The sequence below is a fragment of the Castor canadensis genome, chromosome X, assembly GCF_047511655.1.
Source record: "Castor canadensis chromosome X, mCasCan1.hap1v2, whole genome shotgun sequence".
Classification (NCBI taxonomy): Eukaryota; Metazoa; Chordata; class Mammalia; order Rodentia; family Castoridae; genus Castor; species Castor canadensis.
In genome coordinates this window covers 51,568,752-51,591,295 of record NC_133405.1, presented here as the reverse complement: position 1 = coordinate 51,591,295, position 22,544 = coordinate 51,568,752, and the positions used below count along the sequence as shown (strand labels likewise).

General features: G+C 39.1%; 1 protein-coding gene across 3 annotated transcripts; it reads left to right on the top strand.

Moving 5' to 3' along the window:
• Nucleotides 1-1,628: 1,628 nt before the first annotated feature.
• Armcx5 (armadillo repeat containing X-linked 5) lies at nucleotides 1,629-20,859 on the top strand. Of its 3 annotated transcripts, none has more exons than XM_074063301.1 (5): nucleotides 1,629-1,747; nucleotides 1,877-2,011; nucleotides 3,883-5,815; nucleotides 7,803-7,969; nucleotides 19,627-20,859. In XM_074063301.1, the coding sequence occupies exons 3-4, from the start codon at nucleotides 4,145-4,147 to the stop codon at nucleotides 7,959-7,961; spliced, it is 1,830 nt and encodes a 609-aa protein (XP_073919402.1). In that variant the 5' UTR covers nucleotides 1,629-1,747; nucleotides 1,877-2,011; nucleotides 3,883-4,144; the 3' UTR covers nucleotides 7,962-7,969; nucleotides 19,627-20,859. The 3 variants fall into 3 exon arrangements, with proteins under 3 accessions (XP_073919402.1, XP_073919403.1, XP_073919404.1); XM_074063302.1 differs by lacking the exon at nucleotides 19,627-20,859 and adding an exon at nucleotides 10,520-11,606; XM_074063303.1 differs by lacking the exons at nucleotides 7,803-7,969; nucleotides 19,627-20,859 and having other exon boundaries at nucleotides 3,883-6,195.
• The last annotated feature ends 1,685 nt before the right edge of the window (nucleotides 20,860-22,544 follow it).

The following is a 22,544-nucleotide window of genomic DNA, read 5'->3' as shown; positions in this document are numbered from 1 at the left end:
TTCTACTAACATGGTGGCCCAGCTTAGAGTCAAGGTGTGTAGGACTGATGAATTGGAGCATTTCTAAGAACACAAGATAAACGTTTTAAATACTCTCTGATCCTAAGACTTAGTTTAATTAATGTTTGTTTTTGAATAGGTAATACATGGGGTCCAAAATTCAAAAAACACGAGAGTTAATACAATAAAAGTAAGTCTCCAAGTTTCCTTACCATCCTTATGTGCCTGCCAGTAGGTTACCTTCCAAAAAAGGACAAGCCCTGTTACTTGTTGATATTAACAGAGATATTCTACATATACATATATTAATATTTTTATACATAATAAAATTTTTAAACAAGTTATAGCACCCTAAAACTTCACTCTGCATCTTGCTTTCTTCACTTAAAAATGTGTTTTGGAGATCATTCCATATCAGTGTATATAGAGCTGTTCTTTCTTTATAAAAGCTGCTTAATATGCCATTGCATAAATATACATAAAAATTTATATAATCAGCTCCATATTTACATTTTTCAATAATTTTCTATTAGAAGAAAATCTACAATGAATATTCAAATATGCGCAGTTTTGTGCAATGTGCGAATATTATGCTTGGGATAGATTCTTAATGTGCAATTGCTGGTCAATGGTTATCTATTTGTATCTTGGTAAATATTTGCAAATAACCTTCACGGGTGTATACCAATGTACACTCCGCCTAAGAGTGTGCAAGAGTGCTTGTTTTCCAAACCCCTGTACTATACAATTTATTATCACTTTGTTCATTGCTAATCTTATGAGAAATTTCATTGTAATTACAATTTGCATTTATTATCATCAATAAGATTAAACATTTCTCATATATTTAAGAAACACTGGTGTGTGTTTTTTGTGAAAGTTCATTCACATATTTGCCTATTTGGCTCCAGCGTGTTTAGGTGGGGACAATATCATGGAGATGGGAAACATTCAAAAACAGGCAGTTCTGTATTAGCGTTGTTTCTCTCCATTCATCTCTGCTGTTTCCTACATCCTTATCCCACGTTAGCTAGGTCTACTTCATTACAAGCAATATGCTGGGCAATAGGGCGAAAAACTCAGGCAAAAAGAATAGGAAAAGAACAAGAGGAGGAAACTGATATTGCTAAGTCAGGCCAGAGCTGATTTTCGGAGGCCCCGCCATGACCCAAGCATTTCATGTAGAAATTAAGTGCTTCCAAGAGCGGAGTGGACTTCTCTGGTAGTGGGAACATATTAGAATCTGTTGGGATAGATTAGAATTTCCTCTCCTATCCCAGTTTTCAGGCTCGCCCCCAACTTTTCTGGCTCAGCCCCTCCCACAACCCGCCCATTCTGGGGGCTATGGAATTTGGGAAGATGAATCAGTAAACGTTTAGAATTCTGATATTCGTCCGCTTTGTCGAGTCACAGCCGGAAACTCGTATGAATTTCAGTTCGGAAAATAAATAGGCTTGGTTGAGTTATTTCCTAAAACAGTTGAACTAATACCTGCGACACTTTGGTATTGGTTTGCAACTCCGTTCAGCGCTGTTTAGGTCCTAATCGGCCAGTATGCCAGCCAGTAAGTGCCAAAAACAGTCAGAGTGGGCGGGACGAAGTCCTCTGACACCAGGAAGTGGAGCTAAGCAAAGCTTGGTATCACTCCGCTTCCCTAAGCCGGATCCCCTTAAACTACACTCTAGCTCCTCCCGCTACTGGTTTTCGATAATGGGGACGTGGCGGAGCTTAGTCTGAGGCGGACAAGGTAGATGTTAATTAGTCACTACGTGATGGTTCACCCAGGAACCCTGGGAACGGGAAAAAGAGTACCAAAAAGTGATAGCAGTTTGCCAGTCTCAGTCCTTTGTCTGATAAAGCAAGTATCTCGTTATAGGTTCCAGGTGCCGGGCCATCCCCTAAACACAGTCGCCGCCATTGTCTCGGGTCCTTGTGCCTGGCCGTCGGTCCCTCCTGTATGGCACGACACCTCTTGAAACAAAGAAAACGGCCTTTGATCCAAGCACAGCAGGTCAGTGAGAAGATGGGCATTGCTTTGGGGTGTGAATGTGCGTTCGGAGACGAGTGCAGCGTATGCAACCTGGCATATGCAGCCTTGGGAGGCGGGCGGTGAAAGGGAGGGAGGGACTGAAGGGGGTTATAAGGGGGAAATGGCATGCTATGTAAGAGGTAAGGACAGTTGTCTTTGGAGCTCTGAAAGGGAGAAAACGTAAAAAGATTGCAACGTGTGATAATCAAGGCCCTAGATTTGAAGAGGGTTCATGTCTTTGCTACTAGTCTATTAATAACTTCACCTCTCGCGCTGTCATTTCATTTGATCTTTGGGTGTGTATTATGCATTTAACAGTGTAGATCTGTTCTTAAGTTTGCAGTACTCCAAGTTTCTGTAACGATCTGTAGGGGGCAGCAGACCTCTAGGAGAGGGGAGAAGAAAAGGTAAATTGGCCTGGTTTCTTTAGAGAGAGCCTGTAGTAGATAGCCAAGACTAGAGCACCTAGGGATTTGATGGTCATCTCCAGATCTCCTCTTTATCACCTTTCCAGACATGTACTCCCTTACCCCCAGTACGTTGCAGCGAAAGATAGGCTTTGAGGAAGAGAGAGGGAGAAGACATAAGAACCTATAAGAACTATGGAAAATTATTCTTTTCATTGTTTTCTCAGCTTCCTGTGGTTTGTCTGGGTATTTTGTCCCTACCAACACTACTTGCAGGGACATTTGAGTTACCTCTGCATGTAAATCGTCAGACTTTGAAAGTCCAGTAGAGGCTTGGATATTTGGGAGTGGGGAAAGAAAGGAGAGTAGAAAATTTTTGGCAAACAGGTATCTGGATCCAGAAAGCATGCCTTAAGTGCTGTTCTCTACGAAGGACTTAGTGTCCATGGTCTCCTTCATCTCCCTTTATTTGTGTCTGTGTTTGTGAATCTCTATGGGTAGATCTGCCCCTAAATCTGTAGAACTATGAGTTGTTGGAAAGCTTTGCAAAAATAACCCATCTTAAAGCTGGAATTAATGAAGAAGAGAAAATTTGGCCCTGTATCTGTTAAGGTTGGCATGAGGGTACAGGAACAGGGGTGGCTGAGACTAGAGAATTCTATCTGTTCTGCTTTGTCCATTTATCAGTGACTCCTTTCTGCCCTCCTCCTGTTGATTTAGTTGGGAGTCTGTATGCTTTGGAGGAACAAAATGCAAAGACTTCTCTTTCCCATCTCCTCTTGCATGCCCTGCTCTCATGTTTCATTGTAATTAGATTCTGAACTACAGAAGTGCCAGAGCAATCACTGAAGAAGAAAATAGTGGGTTATAAGAGAAGAAGAGCAGTTTTGAAGCTGGGCAATGCAGGGCGGGGACCAGGAGGAGGAAAACACTAGATGAGTTGTATCTGGAAAGGCAAGAATATGGCCAGTACCGAGGTCTATCACTAGGAGATCAGTTTCCATATCCTCTCCTTTGTTTATTTGTCCTTATGTCTGCCTGAAAGTATGCTGTAGGTCTTGTCACATTGGAAACAAGGACGGGAGGAGAAAATTACTCTGGGATCAGTGCAGATTGGGATGACTGTAGGGACTGCTTGGGTAGACCTGTAGCATGGAGTAGTAGAGATATTCCTGCAGGAGTCAGAAGCCAGCCTAGGAATTTCTTAGCTTCTTTCACTTCCGTGTAGCTTCCCTACTCGCCATGATCTTGTTTGGTGCCTAGAAAGGAGATGGGTAGCACTTGGAGGTATAAAGAATGGTTGAAATGAGAGAGACAGAGTTTACTAAGTATGGCTTCTCTTGCATAGTAGTGAATTTCCATACTTTCCTGTCTCTCTGTGCTAATCAGCCTCAGGAGAAAAAAATAGAAGAAACTTAAAGCCCCATTTCCTTCCTCCACCCATAGGTCCAACTTCAGTGGCAGATGTGGTGACCTTGGAGTGGCTGAAGACCACCATCCTCCACAGGGTTGCGCCCAGGCACAGCCATCCATCTTACCTTGACTGAGCTTCCTCAGCATGTTGTCTATATCGTTGGCAGAACCTCTAGTTGGAAAGGGAGCTGAGTGACTACTGGACTTTGTGTGAAAACACCAACTTGGGACAGACATTCAGTGAAGGCTGATAGGGGTAGGGGCACATTACTTGGTCTTGCCTTTAACTTGGACCATGATTGGCTCTACAGCTAGGGCAAAGGCTGGAGAAGAGGCAGAGGCTGGCCTCAAACCTGGAATCAGTGGCCCTGCCAATGCTAGAGTAAAGGCTAAGACTCAGGCCAAGGCAGTGGTTGAGACAGAACCAAAAGCAGAGTTAGTTACCCAGGTTAAGGCTCGGAATAGAGCAATGGCCAAGAAACAAACTGTGACCTACACTGAGCCTGTGGCTGTGACAAGGGAAGTGAGCAAAGTGGAAGATATGACTAATACTAGAGTCACTGTTGATACTAAGACACAACTCCTGGAAGAGCATGTTATAGCGCCTCAAACCAAGTCAACGGCCATGCTTGTGTCTAGGGTTAGTGCTGGAACCAAGTGTGAAGTCAAGATTTGTGCTGGCAGTTCCTTTGCCAAAGCTAGTAATAGGACCAATATTGGGTATAGATCTGAGATGAAGGACGAAGCTAACATTAAGTCCAAAACTGGAGACAAAGCTAGCATTGTTATCAGGTTCACTGATGAGGATGAAGAAAATGTCTGCTCTTGGTTCTGGACTGGAGAAGAGCCTAGTGTAGGGTCCTGGTTCTGGCCTAAAGAAGAGACTGCTCCTCAATCTTATAAGCCCCCTCCTGTTTATAAGCTCCCACCTATGATTGAAGAAGAGCCCAAGCCTACACACAAACCCCAATTTACTATAAAACAAAAAGCAACAGCATGGGCCAGGGCCAGGTATATTGTCCTCGTCCCAATTGAAGGAGGGGAACGATCCTTGCCTCCAGAAGGGAACTGGACTCTGGTTGCAACCTTGATTGAAACCCCTTTGGGTATTCGGCCCCTGACCAAGATCCCACCTTATAATGGGCCTTACTTCCAGACCTTAGCTGAGATAAAAAATCAAATTAGGCAAAGGGAAAAGTATGGACCTAATCCAAAGGCCTGCCGATGTAAATCACGTACCTTTAGTTTAGAACCTAAAGAGTTTGATAAACTTGTTGCCCTACTTAAGTTAACCAGGGATCCTTTCATTCATGAAATAGCTACGATGATAATGGGTATCAGTCCTGCTTATCCATTTACTCAAGATATAATTCATGATGTTGGTATTACTGTTATGATTGAAAAGTTGGTCAATAATCCTCATGCTAAAGAACACACTAGAACTTTAAATACAGTAGATAACAGCTCCGGGTCTTTGGAAGAACCAAAACTGGATGAGTCATATATACATCAAATTTGTAAGGACATAATCTCTTATCCTTTGAACTCCCCTGTGCAAATGACTGGACTAAAATTATTGGTGAACCTGAATGTGAACTTTGAGAATCACCACATTATAGCCAGTTACATTCCAGATTTCCTCACATTATTAAGCAAGGGAAGTGTGAAAATCAAATTTTATGTCTTAAAAGTGTTTTTGTGCTTGTCAAAAAATCAAGTCAATACAAGAGAACTGATCAGTGCTGAAGTACTGTCAACATTGGTTGCACTCTTTAATAAGAATGAGTCAAAGGCCAATATTCTTAATGTTATTGAAATCTTTGAGAATATAAATTTCCATTTCAAAAAAAGGGCCAAGCTATTTACCAAGGAAAAGTTCACTAAATCTGAACTTATTTCCATATTCCAGGAAGCAAAAGTGTTTGGTCAGAAACTCCGAGACTTAGCAGAGCACAGTGATCCTGAGGTGAGAGATAAAGTTATACGATTAATACTCAAACTTTGAATAGCCGTATGTTCTCACAAAGCCTTGAAAAATCTTTTAACTGTTGCATTGTGAATCTAATGTATATTATAATGATAAATTCCATAATTATGTTCTCTGTGTTAATTGAAAGATGGAATTTTATGGATAAGAATCTTGAGAGCTTGAAAATTTATTGGCTTTATTGTGCTATATAATATAAATTGAGATATTTTTAGTATTTCTGCAATGTGACCTGGCAATGAACCCATTTAATTATCCCAAGTAAGCTATACTTCTGTGCTTTACAGTGATATAACTGTATTCTTTTGAGATTTCATTTACATGATTTTAATAAAGTTGCATGCTAAAACTGGTGAAAACATTGTCCTAGTTTTTCAGTTGAAATGCAGTCAGTCAGAGAGATAAAACGCAATCAACAAAAAGATGTTGAAAAGCACTGTCTGGGTTTACCTGTGGGTGGCGATACAAACAAAATGGGTTTGCATTGGGAGGTCTTTTAGTTTCAACATGTTCAAAGCATAGATTCATTCTGTAAGAAAGAAGACATGACTGCTACAAGCTGTCTGTAGGTTCAACTGGGGAATGGAGGCCTATCTAGACACATCTGGGGAAGTGGATGAGAACAGACTTTGGAAGGAGGGAACACAGATGCTTTCATTCTAGTCTAAGTCCAAGAAATTTTGCTTAGCCCTTCACCTAGGATGTCTCATCAAGATGCCCAGAAGCTTTTTAACCCCCAAGAGGATTCCTGGTTCTCACTCCTATTCAGTAAAGCCATGGACAACTGTGTGGGAAGTGTGGCTCTGGTGGGACGCAGCCCCACTGTGCCTTTATCAACTTCCTCCCCATCCTGGGATACCAGATTTACCTTTTCCTCCAAGCTTCCTAGGCCTCTGGAGTGTCTAGGGACCACCTGCAGGAACTACTTCATAGATAGTGTTATCCATCTTTCCTTGGTGACTATTGAGTATCGTCCTTCCTTTTGTTTTCTAGGCAATGCTCTGGACTTGGTGATTTGTACATATGTGGTTTTTTTTGGGGGGGAGGGGTTGAACTCAGGGCCTTGTGCTTGATCCATGCCCCTAGCCATTTTTGCTTTAGTTGTTTTTTGAATAGGCTCTCATGTTTTTGCCTGGGGTGGCTTGGACCATGATCCTACTATTTATGCGGCCTGCTTAGCTGAGATGATAGATGTGTACCACCACACCCAGTTTCTTGCTTACATGGGGTCTCATTAACTTTTTGCCCATGCTGGTCTAGAACTATGATCCTTCTGATCTCTGCCTTCCTAGTGGCTAGGATTACAGGTGTGAGCCACCCACCAAGCCTGACTGATTTGTACCTACTCTTAGTGGCATTCCTTTGTTTGTGCTGATCCTTGGTTAAAGCACACAGTCACAGGATACCAGAGTTCTTTAGAATTGTGTAATTGGGAAGAAGTTAATTTCCCTACCCTATCTCTTTTCATAGTTTACAGAGTTGAAGCCCTGTTGTCTACTCTACCTGAGACTGTCTTGTATATACTTAACAAAAGCTAATTTCTGGGCAGAGGTTTATAATATTGAATGGGCTATGGGATTATCTCTGCCTCTCCTACCTCTAAACTTATTTGCTATTATTCTCTTCAATTTAGTTCCCAGAATTGGGAACAGTAGATATTAGGATCTGGGTCAAAATGCTGGAATTTTTATTGTTGATTTTCCTCTCTTTGAACTTTTTGTTCATTTGGGGGAAGGCCTCAAATGAAAAAATGTCAACGTGGTGGAATATAATCCTAGTTTTAACAGCTTTTCCTAATTTAATTTCTATTAAGGTCCAGTGTAAACCTGTCTTTTGCACATCTAGGAATTAAAATGAAGGGCATTTGGTCACTTTTGCATATTAAAGGGAGGAAGAAGAGTAGCCTTTTTTTGCAATGTGAAGCTTCAATTTAGATGATATTTGAAACTTCTTTTTTAATTCACAGACTCTAGCCCGTAATACCAGCTGTGAGTACTTCTGTCAGTTTTGGAGATCTTCACAATACTATTGGACCAAACCCTTTGGAAATATTCTGGGTCTCAAATGTCCTGTGGAGCACACAGTTAAACAGTTGATGGCTATGGAATTTTCCAATATCAGCTAAAGAGAAGGGTGAGTGTGAGATGTGTATACATTTGTGTCAAAAGCAAAAAAATGATAGTTCCTCTTTGTGTGGTAGTTGTGAGAGGCAGAATCATCTCCCATTGTTTCAGACATATCAGCTGTTGCTATGCACTTGTTATTTTTACCTTAATAGTCTTTGGGCTAATGCTGAAATGAACACTGGAGTACAAGTATTTATTGGAATCTCTAATTTCAATTTTTGGAGTAAATGCTTAGAAGTGAAATTGCTGGGCTATATGATAATTTTAGCTTTTTAAGGAATTGCCAAACTATTTTCTGTAGTGGCTGCACCATTTTACACCCCCACCAACAACATACAATTATTCCAGTTTTTCTATATCTTTGGCAATACTTTTTACTTTCCATTAGTTTTTAAATTTCTTTTTTAATTGATACATAAAAACATAAAAATATACATTTTAATGGGATACCATGCAGTGTTTTGATATATGTATATATTTTATACTATTTAGATCAAGTTAAACATGTCCATATCTCCAAATATTTACCGTATCTTTATTCAAAAAACTTTTAAAATCCTTTTCTCAGCTTTTTGAAATGTATAGTACATTATTATGATCTATAGTTACCCCACTGTGAAGTACTATACTAGAACTTCTTACTCCTATCTAACTACAACTTAGTACCCATTGATCAACCTCTGCCCATACTCTTCCTAGCCTCTAGTAACAACCATTCTGTTCTCAACCTCTGTGAGATCAGCTTTTTTAGATTCCATATATGAATGAGAGTATATGTTACTTGTCTCTCTGTGCCTGGCTCATTTTCAGTTCCGTCCATGTAGTCACAAATAAGAGTTTTATTATTTTTCCATTGTGTTTATGAATCACATTTTCTTTCTATATTCATCAGTTTTTGAACACTTTTGTTGTTTTCATTTCTTGGCTATTGTGAGTAATGCTATAGTGTACATAGGAGTGCAGATGTCTCGTCAGCATATTGATTTCATTACCTTTGGATATATGCCCAGGAGTGGTATTGCTGGATCATATGGTAGTTCTATTTTTAATGTTTTGAGGAATCTCCATTGATGGTTTTTTATGTTGACTGTACTAATTTGCATTCCCATGAACAGAGTGCAGGGATTTCCTTTTATCTACATTCTCAGCAGCACTTTGAATCTCGATAACAGCCATTATCACTTGAGTGAGGACATCTCATTATGCTTTGATTTGCATTTTCCTGATGATGAGGGATGTTGAACATTTTCCCATGTACCTGTTGTCCATTTGTATGTCTGTCTTTTGGTACATGTCTGTTTAGGTTTATCGTCCATTTTTTAATTGGGTTATATGGATTTTTTTCTGTTGAGTTTTTGGAGTTTCTAATATATTCTGGCTATAAACCTGTTGTCAAATGTATGCATTGAAAATATTCTCTCCTATTCTGTAGGTTGTCTATGCACGCTGTTGATTGTTTCCTTTGCTGTACAGAGGTTTTTTAGTCTCATGTAATTACATTTGTCTATTTTTGCTTTTATTTTCTATACTTTTAGGATGTTGTCCAAAAAATCCTTGCCTGTTCTAGTATCCTGAAGCATTTTACCTATGTTTTGCTCTTAGTAGTCTAATAGTTTCAGGCTTTACATTTCAGTATTTTAATACGTTCATAACTGGCGAGAGTTGATTTTTGTAATTGGGGAGATATTCTTTTGCATGTGGATATCCATTTTCCCAGCACCATTTATTCAAAAGACTGTCCCTTCTCTGATGTGTATTCTTAATAACTTAGTTGAAAATCAGTTAACTGTAGATTCATGGATTTACTTCCAGTTTATTGTGTTCTATTGTTCTGTGTGATATTCCTGTACTTGGATATTTGTATGCTTCTCTAAGTTTGGGAAATTTTCTATTATTATTAATTATTACTATTATTATTGAACGCAGGGCCTGTGCTTGCTCAACAATCACTCTACCACTTGAGCCATATCTCTAGCTCTTTTTGCTTTAGTTATTTTTCAGGGTCTAACACATTTTTTGCCTGGGCTGACCTCTGACTGTGATCCTCCTACCTATGCCTCCTGTGTAGTTGGGATTCTATAGCTGTGATCCACCATGCTGGTTTGTTTGTTGAAGTAGGGTCTCACTAAATTTTTGTCCTGGCTGGTCTCAAACTGCCATCCTCCCAATCTCTGCCTCTCAAGTAGCTAGGATTATAAACGTACGTCATAGTACCCAATCATATTGAATAAGCTTTCTACACCTTTGTCATTCTCTAGACCTTTTCAAACCCCAGTAACTCCAAATATCTTTTAATATCCAAAAGTTCCTGTATGTTTCTTCCTTCTTTTTTTCTTTTTTCTCCCTCCAGTTACGTGCTTTGAAATAACCTGTGTTCTATCTCACTAATTCCTTCTTTGTTTTCATCTATCCTACAATTGATGCCTTATTTCTCATTTTTAATTTTGCTGAGTGTATTTTTCAATGCAAGAATTTCTATTTGATAGTTTTGAATCACTTCCATTTCTTTGTTAAGTTTCTCACTTTTATTGACATGTTTCTCTGTGTTTTCTTCCAGTTTGTTGAGTTCCTTTGAGACAGTTGTTTTGAATTGTCCATCTGAGAAGTCACAGATATTGGTTGCTGTATGGTTGGTTTCTGGAACCTAATAATTACCACTCGGTGAAGTCATGGTTTTCTGAAAGTTCTTGATGATTGTTGATATGTGATAACATCTGCTCACTGAAGATTAGGTATTTATTCTAGCATTAGTAATCTATTTTTATTTATGCTGTCTTTTCTTCTCTGAGCCTGTAGTCACTTCCACTATTTCAGCACTGGATAGTGCCCAGGCCCAGGTTTGCCAGGAATGGGCTGGTTGTGTGGTATCATTCTTTTAGCACTAGAGGGTGAACCTAGTTCAGGTTTGTTCCAAATCTGAAGTTGGTGTGTTCTGGATGAACTGGGGGATTGCCTAAAAAAAGTGATCTATTTCCACAAGTATCCATTTGGGGCCAGGGTAGGCCCAGATGGCTTATCATTGGCCTCATTGGCCTGTGTTCAGGCATCACAGGATCCTGACTGGCTGTAGGCACAATCAACATGCAAAGATCAATCCCAGACCCCTATACAATGATTTGGCACTCCATTCCCTTTTCTTTTCCTCAGTGGACAATTATTCTTTCCATGTTGTTCTGCCTGGGGTTAGGGTAGGAATGCAGTGGGGAGTCCATTTTTTCTAATACTAGGTCTTAGAAATTTTTCCCACAAAGTAACATGCTTATCACTTTATTAGTTCTGTGTAGCATTTCATAGTATTATAATATCATGTTTGTTTTTCTAAGTGCTTCTCATAAATAGACTCCTCGGTCACAGGTACTTTTCATTTTAATAGACATAAAGATCCTTCCAAAGGAATTATACCATCTTGTGCTCTTTCAGTGTATCACAGTCCCTTTCCAATTCATTCATCAACAGTTCTTGTTGCCTGTTTATATCTGCTAATCAGATCTAATATAAAAAAACAAAAACTTAAGTGAATGTCATTCCTTGGTGTGTAAATCCCAAGTGAATAAGAAGTAAGACAAAATGGCTCAAAGATTGTGCCTTTTTCATTTGAGACTCTTGTTAAAGTTATATTATTTTTCTGGCATACCAAAAATAATGGTTTAGGCTTTATAATTTACATAAGCCCATAGATGTTATTTCGGTGTACATATGTGTGTACACACACATATATATACATATATATATATATATATATATATATATATATATATATATATACATATACATATATACATATGGTAAAGTTTTAAAATAAAACATTAGAATTTCTAAAGCTAGCCTAGGTGGATAACTCACTTTTATGAAAACCCTTACAATTATTTCTTCTCCTCTTCTATTCATGCAGCTCCATTCTGCAAAAAAAAAAGCCTTTTCTTTTTAGGACTGTTGTGATCACCCTATCAGAGACAGAATAAACTCTCACCCAAAATTTGCTTGAGACACCAAGGTGGGTGACATCACACACATTCCAAGAGGGAATGAAAAGTTTTTGTCCCTCATATAGTAAGGCTTTCTGGATAATTCAGTGTAGCTTCTGAGAAGATTAAAAAAATGGCTTGAAGGAATCAGCAGGGTGGCTTTCTTGGGGGTTTATGGTAGCTAGGAGATGGATCAAAGATGAGGGTGTTTGCATGTGTTTCAAACTTCCCACTGATGCCTAAGGAGAGAGCACTCTGGTTTTCTTATCAATGTGCCCATGTGTGGAAGAAGACATTATCAGCTTTCCATATGTGGGACATTGTGGGAAAAAGCTAGCAGTAGCCAAACATCAAAAGATGGATTCATCCTCGTTGTCACAACTACTATAAAATACTTGCCTAATTTCCCAGTCATAAATAGAAGCATATACAGGTAGATTCTATTGTGATTGAAGTAACACTGTAATTTTCATTGATAAGTATACTCTGAAGTTTATAGTTTTGTTGTGGTATCTTTATCCCAAAAGCTTAATCTCCTGGAATGTCCTAGAATTGCAAGGGTTCAGTAAACCAATGACATGGATATCCTGAGAAATTGAAGACCATTAAATCAATAACAGCTTGATGATTAATATAATCAGTAATTTGTATTTTACTTTAGTACTTATGAGAACAAAAATATTAGGCATATTTGATTTGGCTTTAAAAATAGCAACATTTTTATGCAAATTATTTCATAATGAAAGTGAAAAGACAACTCAAGAATAAGAGAAAATACTGACAAATGATAAAATATGCTCAATAACATTAGTCTGTAGGCAAATGAAATAAAAATCATGAGACCAATTCATACCCATTCTTAATATCTATATATTTGTAATGGAAAATAACAAGTGTTGGCAAGGATGTAGAGAAATTGGAATATAAAATGGTACATCCAATGTGCAAAACAATTTGACAGTTCCTCTAGTGTGCTGTTTCCATTCACTTTCATATTTCTTTTTCTGGTTTTTAATTTTCTTAATGGCATCTATCCTAAGGATTATAGTTAATATATTAACTACGTAGCATTCAAGTTTGAATGAATACCAACTTACATTCAATGTTTATATAGGATTCTGGTCCTTTTCAGCCCAACCCTCTTCTTTATGTTGTTATTGTAACAAAATTAATCTGTATGTACTGTGCATCTATTAAGGTAGATTTAGCATTAGAGTTTAATGCATTTGGTTTTTAAAACATACAGGGAAGAAACAGGAGTAACGTAGCAAAGACAGTATAATACTGACTTTTAAAAAATTGACTGTATGTTTTGGAGCAGTTTTAGATTTACAAAAACATTGAACAGAAAATACATACAGAGAGCTCTTATATACTCCATCTATGTGTCATGTAGCAATGTTGTAGTCCAAGACCAATGGCATATACAGTAGTGGGACCAAAAAGATTATATTGCCTAGTCACATCGCAATCTTAGTTTTTGTAAGTACTCTCTATGATGATTGCACAGTGATAAAATCACCTAATCATGAATTTCTCAGAATGTATCACTGAGTTATTTCTCCATTACCTTATCCTCTGCATACAGGTTCCAACATTACTCAGCTTTTCTTTTATTGTGGTACATTTTTTACAATCAATGAATAAGTATTGATACTTTATTACTAACTAAAGTTTCTAGTCTGCTTTGGGGTTTGCCCTTTGTGTTGCCCATTTCAATATTTTTCTTTAAATTGTGGCAAAATTCACATGACATTACATGTGCCATTTTAACCACTTTTAACTGTACCTTCCAGTGGCTTTAAGTACATTCACATCATTATGCAACTATTACCACTATCTATCTTGAGAACTTTTTATTATCCCAAATTGAAACTCTAGACTCATTATAAAAATAAATCCCTACTACTGTCTTCCATTAGCCCCTGCTAAGCACCACTCTACTTTCTATCTGTATGGATTTGACTATTTTGGATGTTTCATGTCAGTGTCTTGCTTGTTTCCACATAGCACATTTTCAAGGTTCATTCTTGCAGAATGTCTCACAATTTCTTTTTAAGTCCAAGTAATGCTACATTGTGTGTTTATACTACATCTTATTTATTCCTCCATGAATGGACATTTTGGTTTCAACCTTTTAGTAGTTGTGAATCATGCAGCTAAGAACATTGGTTGCATAAATATCTGTTTGAGTCTCTGCTTTCAGTCATTTTAAGTATACTTAGAAGTGGAGTTGCTGCATCCCAGTGTAATTCTTTGTTTAATTTAGGAACCATAATACTTTTTTCATAGCAGCCGTACTATTTTACATTCACATCAATAATTCACAAGATCTTCTAATTTATCCACATCCTCACCAGCACTTGTTATTTTCTGTGGTTTTCACAATTGCCATCCTAATGCATAAGAAGTAGTATCCCTTTCTGGTTTTAATTTGCATTTCTCTAATCGTTAGTGATGCTGAGTAACTTTTCCTGGGCTTATTATCCACTTGCATGTCTTTTTTAGAAAAATGCTCAAATCTTTTGCCCTTTTAAAATAGGGTTTTTGTTGTTGAGTTTTTGTTATTTACATATTCTTGATATTAGTCCCTTGTCATATTTATGATTTGCAATTACTTTATCACATTCTGTGGATTGTCTTTTCTCTTTTGATAGTATGCTCTGATGTACAAAAGTCTGTATATTTTGTTTTTCTGTGGGTTTTTTTTTTTTTTTGTAGTACTGGGGTTGAACCCAGAGCCTTGTGTATGCTAGGCGAATACTCAATCACTGAGCTACATCCCCAGCCCTAAAAGTTGGTATTTTTTTTTAGCACTTGAGGAAATAACTATTTTTGGGGGAAAAATGTTTTTACTTCTAGGAAATAAAGGTACTTGTGTAGAAACAAAAATAAAGCCTGATTTTTTTTAAAGAAAAGGGAATAAGGAAAAGAAAGTCCTGGTATAGTCTTCCTCACCCCAGGTGCCTCCCTCTCCTAGGAAGAGGGTAGAGTAAGGGGTTGGGGCTGAATTTCTCCAGGATCGGTCTGGAACCACTGGCTTCTGCAGAGACCAATGGCCCTTTGGTCAGAATTTATTTCTTTGTTTTAAACTATGCTGTATCTAAACAGTCTATTTTGTTTGTTTGTTGATTGGTACTGGGGTTTGAGCTCAGGGCCTTGTGCTTGCTAGGGAGGAGCTCTATCACCTGAGCCATGCCCCCTGCTCTTTTAGCTTTGGTTATTTTTTTGAATAGGGTGTGGTATTTATGTCCTGACTGGCCTGGACTGTAAACCTCCTATGTAAGCTTCCCATATAGCTGGAGTGACAGGGGTGTGCTTCCCAGCCCAGTTTTTTAATAGTTGAGTTGGAGTCTCACAGACTTTTTTTTTGCCCTAGCTGGCCTCAACCCACGAGCATCCCTATCTCTGCTTCATGAGTAGCTGGACTTGAGCTTCCATGCCCAGCTCTGAATAGTCTTTATCTCACATTACTTTCTTTGTCTTTTGATGCACACATAAGTTATGGGAAATTTTGTTTATTGGTATCCTGACTAAGGTGGAAAAGTATTTTGATTACATGTTAGCATGGGTCCGTCTTTTGTATCTGGAGAGAAGCCAAATAAAAAGAGAGGGCCACTAATACCACCTCCTGCATGGAGGATGTCCATGACCACTTCGGCCCCTGGGGGACTGTACGAAGCCTTGGCCACAGTTCTGCAATGAGCCACAGATGCCTCCTTCTTGCCCAGGTGAGGTGATGAGCTCAAGTCTTTGAAGAATCCCCCTTTCAGAGAGTGGTCTAGGATTAGTCCCTGCAATATCCAGCATGGTAGTCAAACAGGGCGTGATATAGTGACTGCCCTGAGGAGCCAGGGACAACAGTACCTGTGACTACCTCCCAAGGCCTGGTGCCAACTCCTCTGTGGCAAAGGCTGCTTCTTTGTTCTTCCCTCTCATGTGCAGGGCACTGTGACCAGCTCTAAGGCCACACGCCCCATCTTTTTTGGCATGCTCATGTGATACACTACCACACACCAGGAGAGAAAGGAGGACTGATTCATTGTCTGCTCTTCCCCTTTTCCTGCAAAAGCCAGAGTCCTGGCTACCATCCTGGGGACCTGGGATGTATGTGGGACCCTCAAAAGTCAGCATGGGCACCTCTGGGCACCATGCCAGCCCAGAAGTCCCAAGTTCAGGTTCCATGTAGGTAAGAAGAAAATCCCTTATACTGTTCTCATGCCACTGTTTGGGGACTCTACAAATTCAGCTGAGCAGGATTCCTTAGAAATGTGAACTCCATGCTGAACTGACAGCTGGGCTGAGGCCTGATGGTGGAATGGGAGGTTGGAGAGGGGAGGGCTGTTGGGATGCACCCCCCATCCCTAACTCAGGGATTGGCAAACTTCCCTTCCCAAACTTCAGGAGACACCAAGACTGACCTGACTGACACCTAGCTTTCTCCAGGAGAGAGCCAGGGTGGGCCAACTGTCTCCTGAGGCAGAGTGTGGCTTCTCAGCAATTAGGGATGGGCCATTTCCCCCTCACCATCAGGTGTCTTGTAGGCCCAGCGACAATTTTGTAGGAAGATAATGGACTGGGCAGCTGTGAGAGAGATTCTGCCCAGGGGACCCCTGCAGAAGAGGTGGATGGCTAGCACAGGAAGAAGCCCAGGGAGGCAGCAGCACCACAGACAGACTTACTGGTGCCAGGAAGCTGCCTGCTGAGCTTGAAGCAGCTGCAGAAGAGCCAGTGTCTTAGGGCATCCTGGCCGCTATCACAGAACTCTAGAGTCTAGGAGCTTCTCAACAGCAGGAATGTATTTCTCACAGCTCTTGGAGGCTTAGAAGTCTGAGTTGGGGGTCCATCATGGCCAGATTCTGCTGAGTTCCACCTTTGGATTGCACATTGCCCCCTTCCACACTTCTTGCCCTCCCTGTGTCCTCACATGGCAGAAAAGGGGCTGGAGGAGTCTCTGGGGCCTGTTTTGTAAGAGCACTAATGCCATTCCTAGGGGCTCTACCTTTGTGATCTTAAAACGCCCCCTAAAGCCCCACCTAATACCATCATACTGGGGGCCAGAGTTTCAGCATATGAATTTGGGAGGGGGGACACACAAGCATTCAGTCCACAGGAGACATGGTCATGGGGCATACAGGCTGCCTTGGCAACTTCGTGAACATGGAAGGTCCCACCTCCTGCCTGACACCATTCTCAACTAAGGTGGCCTTTGGAGCCCCAGGACTGACCATGCACAGGAGGGGAGAGGAAGGGGATAAAGTATCTACCTTTCCTTTCCCTCACCTAAGGCCTCCTACAGACAAGAGCAGAAGGAAAAGGTTTCAAATTACATAAGAGTCTAGAGTTTGGCTGTAGGAAAGTATTAGACTATTCTTTTTTGTTGAGGGGAGGGCATCAGAAAGGCTGTGACACCTGCTTGAGATATCACTGAAGTTGGGGAAGAAATATCAAATGCAGCCTTGTGACAAGGCAGTTGGCTACAAGCATGAAGCTGCTCTCCATGCCCCTTGTGGGCCAAGCTTGCTTAGTGCCATGATTTGAATTTTAAGAAGGGAACCTATGGGGATCAAGGGATGGGCAGACTGCCCCCGCCACCACCCTGTGATGGCTGCCTCTTGAGGTCCTGTTATTTCTGATTCATTGGACTCAAAGAAGTCAAAGTACTCTGGAGACTGGCTAGCAAAACTGCCCATGTTGGCAGGCAGGAACTGGGAAAGCCACATGACAGTTTGGCCTGATGAACAACTTCAAGGAAGGATGGTTTCTCTGGGCTCTCAGTTTCCTGTTGCTTTGGGCCAATGACAGCACAGCACATCATAGCGGAAAAGTGTGGTGGAGGAGGCAGCCTCTCACCTCCTTGGCAGCCAGGAAGCAAAAGCTATATATTTTGATGAAGTCCAGTTTATCTATTTTTCCTATGATTTCTATGGTTTTTTGTGTCATATTTTAGGAAGCATTGCCAAATCCAATGTCATGAAGTTTTCCCCATGTTTTCACAGATTTTAAGTCTTTGATTTATTTTGAATTAATTTTTATGTATGGAATAAGGTAAAGGTCCAAATTTATTTCTTTGCATGTGGGTATCCAGTATTCATAACACAAAAAAAAAGACAAGACTGCCCTTCCCCCATTAAATGATCTTGAAACTTTTATCAAAAATGTCATTGGTTTATATGTCTGTTTTTATGCTGATACCATACTGTTTAGATTATTGTACTTAGCCTTGAAATTAGGAAATGTAAATCCTCCTATTGTTCTTTTCCAAGAGTGCTTTGTTTATTTGGGATCCTTTGAGATTCCAAATGAATTTTAGCTTAGGTTTTTCTATTTCTGTAAAAAAATATAATCGGGATTCAATAGGGATTATACTGAATTTTGTAGATTGCCTTGGATAGTATTGACACCTTAACAGTATTACGTTTCCAATTAATTATAAGTTTCCACTTATTTATGTCTTCTTTCATTTTTTAGCAGTACTTCCTACTTTTCAGTGTACAACTCCTTTTGCCTCCTTTCTTAAGCATATCTGTAAGGATTTTATTCTTTTGATATTATTGCAAATTAATTTTAAATTTTCCTCATCAGAATGTGCACAACACATTTTTGTATGCTGATTTTGTATGCTGCAACTTTGGCAAAATTGTTTATTAGCCCCAGCAGACTTTCTGTGGAATCTGAGTTTTTTTACATTTGTAAATCATGTCATCTGCAAACAGATTATTTTATTTCTTCCATTCCGATCAGATGGCTTTTATTTCTTTTTCTTGCCTAATTGCTGTGTCTTAGCTTTGGAATACTATGTTGAAAAGAAGTGGGAAAAGGTGGCATCTTTATGTCGTTCCTGATTTTACTTAAGGAAACATTTTTAGTCTTTCATCATCATGTCTGATGTTTGCTGTGGGCACTTCACCTGTGATCTTTATTACATTGAGGAAATTTCCTTCTATTCCTAGATTGTTGAGTCTTTTTTTTCCTTTAAGAAACTGTTGAATTTTGTACAATACAATTTCTACATGAATTGAGGTGATATGTGGTTTTGTTCCTTCAAAAACATTTTTTTACTGGTACTGGAGTTTGAACTCAAGGCTTCACACTGTGAGGCAGGTGCTCTACAGCTTGAGCTACACCTCCACCACTTTCCTTCTTTGGTTATTTTTGAGATAGTCTCCTTTCTTGTTCAGGCTGTCCTAGACCACAATCCTCCTGTTTTATGTTTTGTGCCATAACTGGGTTAACAGGCACATGCCACCACATCCAGGTTTCTTTTCCATTAAGATAGGATCTGGGAAATTTCTTTGCCCTATATAGCCTGGAACAGTGATCCTCCTGATCTCAGCCTCTCAGGAAGCTGGGAAGACAGGCACATGCCACCACACCCAGCTTTTGGTTGACATGGGGTCTCATGAACTCCCTGTCCCAACTGGCCTTGAACAGCAATCCTCCCTATCATAGCCCCCAAAATGAGTAGGGTTATAGGTGTGAGCCACTAGCACCAGGCTTCTTCATTTTGTTAATGGGATACATGTTACATTGTTTGATTTTTGTATTTTGAATCACTTTTACATTCCAGGAATAAATTCCAATTGGATATGGAGTATAATTCTTCATGCTGCTGAATTTAAGCTTGCTACTATTTTATTGAAGAGCTTTTCTTTAGTATTCATAAGAGATAATGATCTGTAGTTTTCTTTTCTTGTAGTGCCTTTGTCTGACTTTGATATCATGCTTATGAGGTGAGTTAAGTATTTCCCCCTCTTGCATCTTTTGAAGAGTTTGAGAAGGATTGCTATTCTCTAAAAGTTTAATGTAGTTTACCAATGAAGCTGTCTGCCCCAGTGTTTACTTTTCTTGAGGGTTTTGTCGTTACTAATTTGATATCCTTGCTAGGTACAGGTCTATTCAGATTTTCTGTTACTTTATTATTTAGTCTTGGTTGGTAGTATGTTTATAAGAATGTGTCAATTTCATCTAGGTTAGCTAATTTATTGGTGTAAAGTTGCATATAGTACTCTCTTGTAATCATTTTTACTTATGTGAAAGAGGTAGTTTTTAATTTTATATACGACTTTGTTAATTTAAGTCCTTTTTATATTTTTTAGTCAATCTAGCTAAAGATTTGTCATTTTCTTTTCAAGAACCTACTTTTCATTGACTTTGTTGTTCTATGGGTTTTCTGCTGTTTCCACTGTAACATTTATTATCTTCTTACTTCTGCTAACTGTGAGTTGTTTGTTGTTATTATTACTATTGTTATTTTGTGGTGGTGCTGGGGACTGAAGCCAGTGCCTTGTGCATGCTAAGCAAACACTCTACCATTTGAGCTATTCCTCCCACCCTTTGTTCATTTATTTTTGTTTTTGAGATAAAGTCTTGTCACCTTCCCTCACCTCCCAGCTGGCCTGGAACTTAAGATCCTTTTATGGACCTCCTGAGTAGCTGGGATTACAGGCATGAACTGCCACACCTGCCCAGTTCTTTTTTTTTTTTTTGGTGGTGGTAATAAGGTTAGAACTCAAGGCCTTGTACTTGCTAGGCAGGTGTTCTTAACACATGAGCCATACCCCAAGCCTTTTTTGGCTTTAGATTAGGGTCTTATGTTTTCGCTCCAGGGCCAGCCTTGAACAGTGATGTAGCCTCCCATACAGCTAGGATTACAGTACAGACATGCCCCACCACACCGAGCTTGTTTGTTGAGATGGGATCGTACTTACTTTTTGCCCATGCTGACCTTGAATTGCCATCCTCTTGATCTCTGCCTCAAGTAGCTTGGATTACAGGCTCCCAAGCCTAGCCTGTTTCTGGTTCTTTTCTTGATTCTCTAAGGTTTGTAGTTTATTTATTGATTTGAAATCTTTTTAAACTAACATCTTCTTCAAGTTCACTAAATTCTGCTTTAATTTTATTATTTTGGTCTGTTCAATTTATATTTAACGTGCTCTTCTTTTTCTAATTTTCTAAGATAGAATGTTAGCTCAGTAGCAATGTTAGATCTTTCTTCTCTTTTAATATACATATTCATTTGTGTAAATTTCCTTTAGATACAGTTTTATTTACACACCACAAATTTTGATAAGTTTTATTTTTATTTTCATTTATCTAAAATATATTTTAAATTTACCTTGAAAGTTGTTCTTTGATCCATTTATTATTTAGAAGTATATTTTTTAGCTTCCAAATATTTGGGGATTTTTTACACGTGTTTCTATTATTGGTGTTGATGTGTTTTCTTCCTTTAACGCTCATTTTTTTTTTACTCTGTTTCCTCTTCTTGATTGCATATTTTTTGGGCTTCTGTTCTTATGCTTATTCCTCTGTAAGGACTTTGTTCCTAAGTTCCTCACTATCATACAAAACCTCCAAACTATGCCTGTTCATTCATAACAAGTACTGGTGAGGATCTGGAGGAAAGGGAGCCCTTGCACACTGTTGGTGGGAACGTAGATTAGTATGGCCATTATGGAAAACAGTATGGAGACTCCTCAAATAAATAAAATAGAACTACACTATCATATAATTAGAATCAAGTAGTATGCAGTCTTTTCAAATTGGATTCTTTCACTTAGTACTATACATTTAAGCTTCCTCCAGAAGCTGTTCATGGCTCTATAGTTCATTTAGTTTTAGTGTTGAATACTATTCCGTTGCCTGGATATGTCACAGTTTATTTATCCATTCACCTACTGAAGGACATCTGGGTTCCTTCCAAGAATTTGTTGATTATAAATAAAACTGCTAGACACATCCATGTACAGGTTTTGGGGCAGATGTAAGTTTTCAACTTGTTTGGGAGATTACCAGGGAGTACTCTTGCAGGATTTTGTGCTAAAAGTCAGCCAAACTGCTTTACAATGTAGTTGCAGCATTTTGCATTTTTACCAACAGTAAATGAGAGTTGCTTTCACTCCACATGCTTGCAAGTATTTAGTGTTGTCAGTGTTCTGGATTTTGACCATTGTTTAATAGATATCTCATCATTGTCTTTTTGTTTGTTTTGGCAGTACTGGGGTTTGAACTCAGAGCTCTGTGCTTGCTAGGCTAGTACTCTACTGCTTGAGCCACACCTACAGCCCTTTTTGTTCTGGTTATTTTGGAGACAAAGTCTCACTTTTTTAAGAGCCCAGGCCAGCCTGGATCATGATTCTCTATTTTAGGATTCCCACCATCACTGGGATGATCATTGTATGCCACCATGCCCAGCTTTTTTCCATTAAGATGGGTTCTTGCAAACTTTTGGCCTGGTCTGGCCTAGAGCCATGGTCCTCCTGATCTCAGCCTCTCATGTAAACTTTTTTTTTGGTGGTATTGGGGTTTGAACTCAGGGCTTCATGCTTGCTAGGCAGGTGTTTTACCACTTGAGCCACATCTCCAGTAAAAAGCCATCATTATTTTAATTTGCATTTCCCTGATGGTATATGATGTGGAGTATCTGTTCATATTCTTTCCATCTATTCATCTTCTTCAGTGAGGTGTCTGTTAAGATCTTTGGTTCATGTTTTTAATCATATTGTTTTCTTATTGCTGAGTTTTGAGAGTTCTTTGTATGTTTTGGTACTTTATCAAATATACATTCTGCAAATACTTGCTCTTACTCATGGCTTGTCTTCTCATTATCTTGAC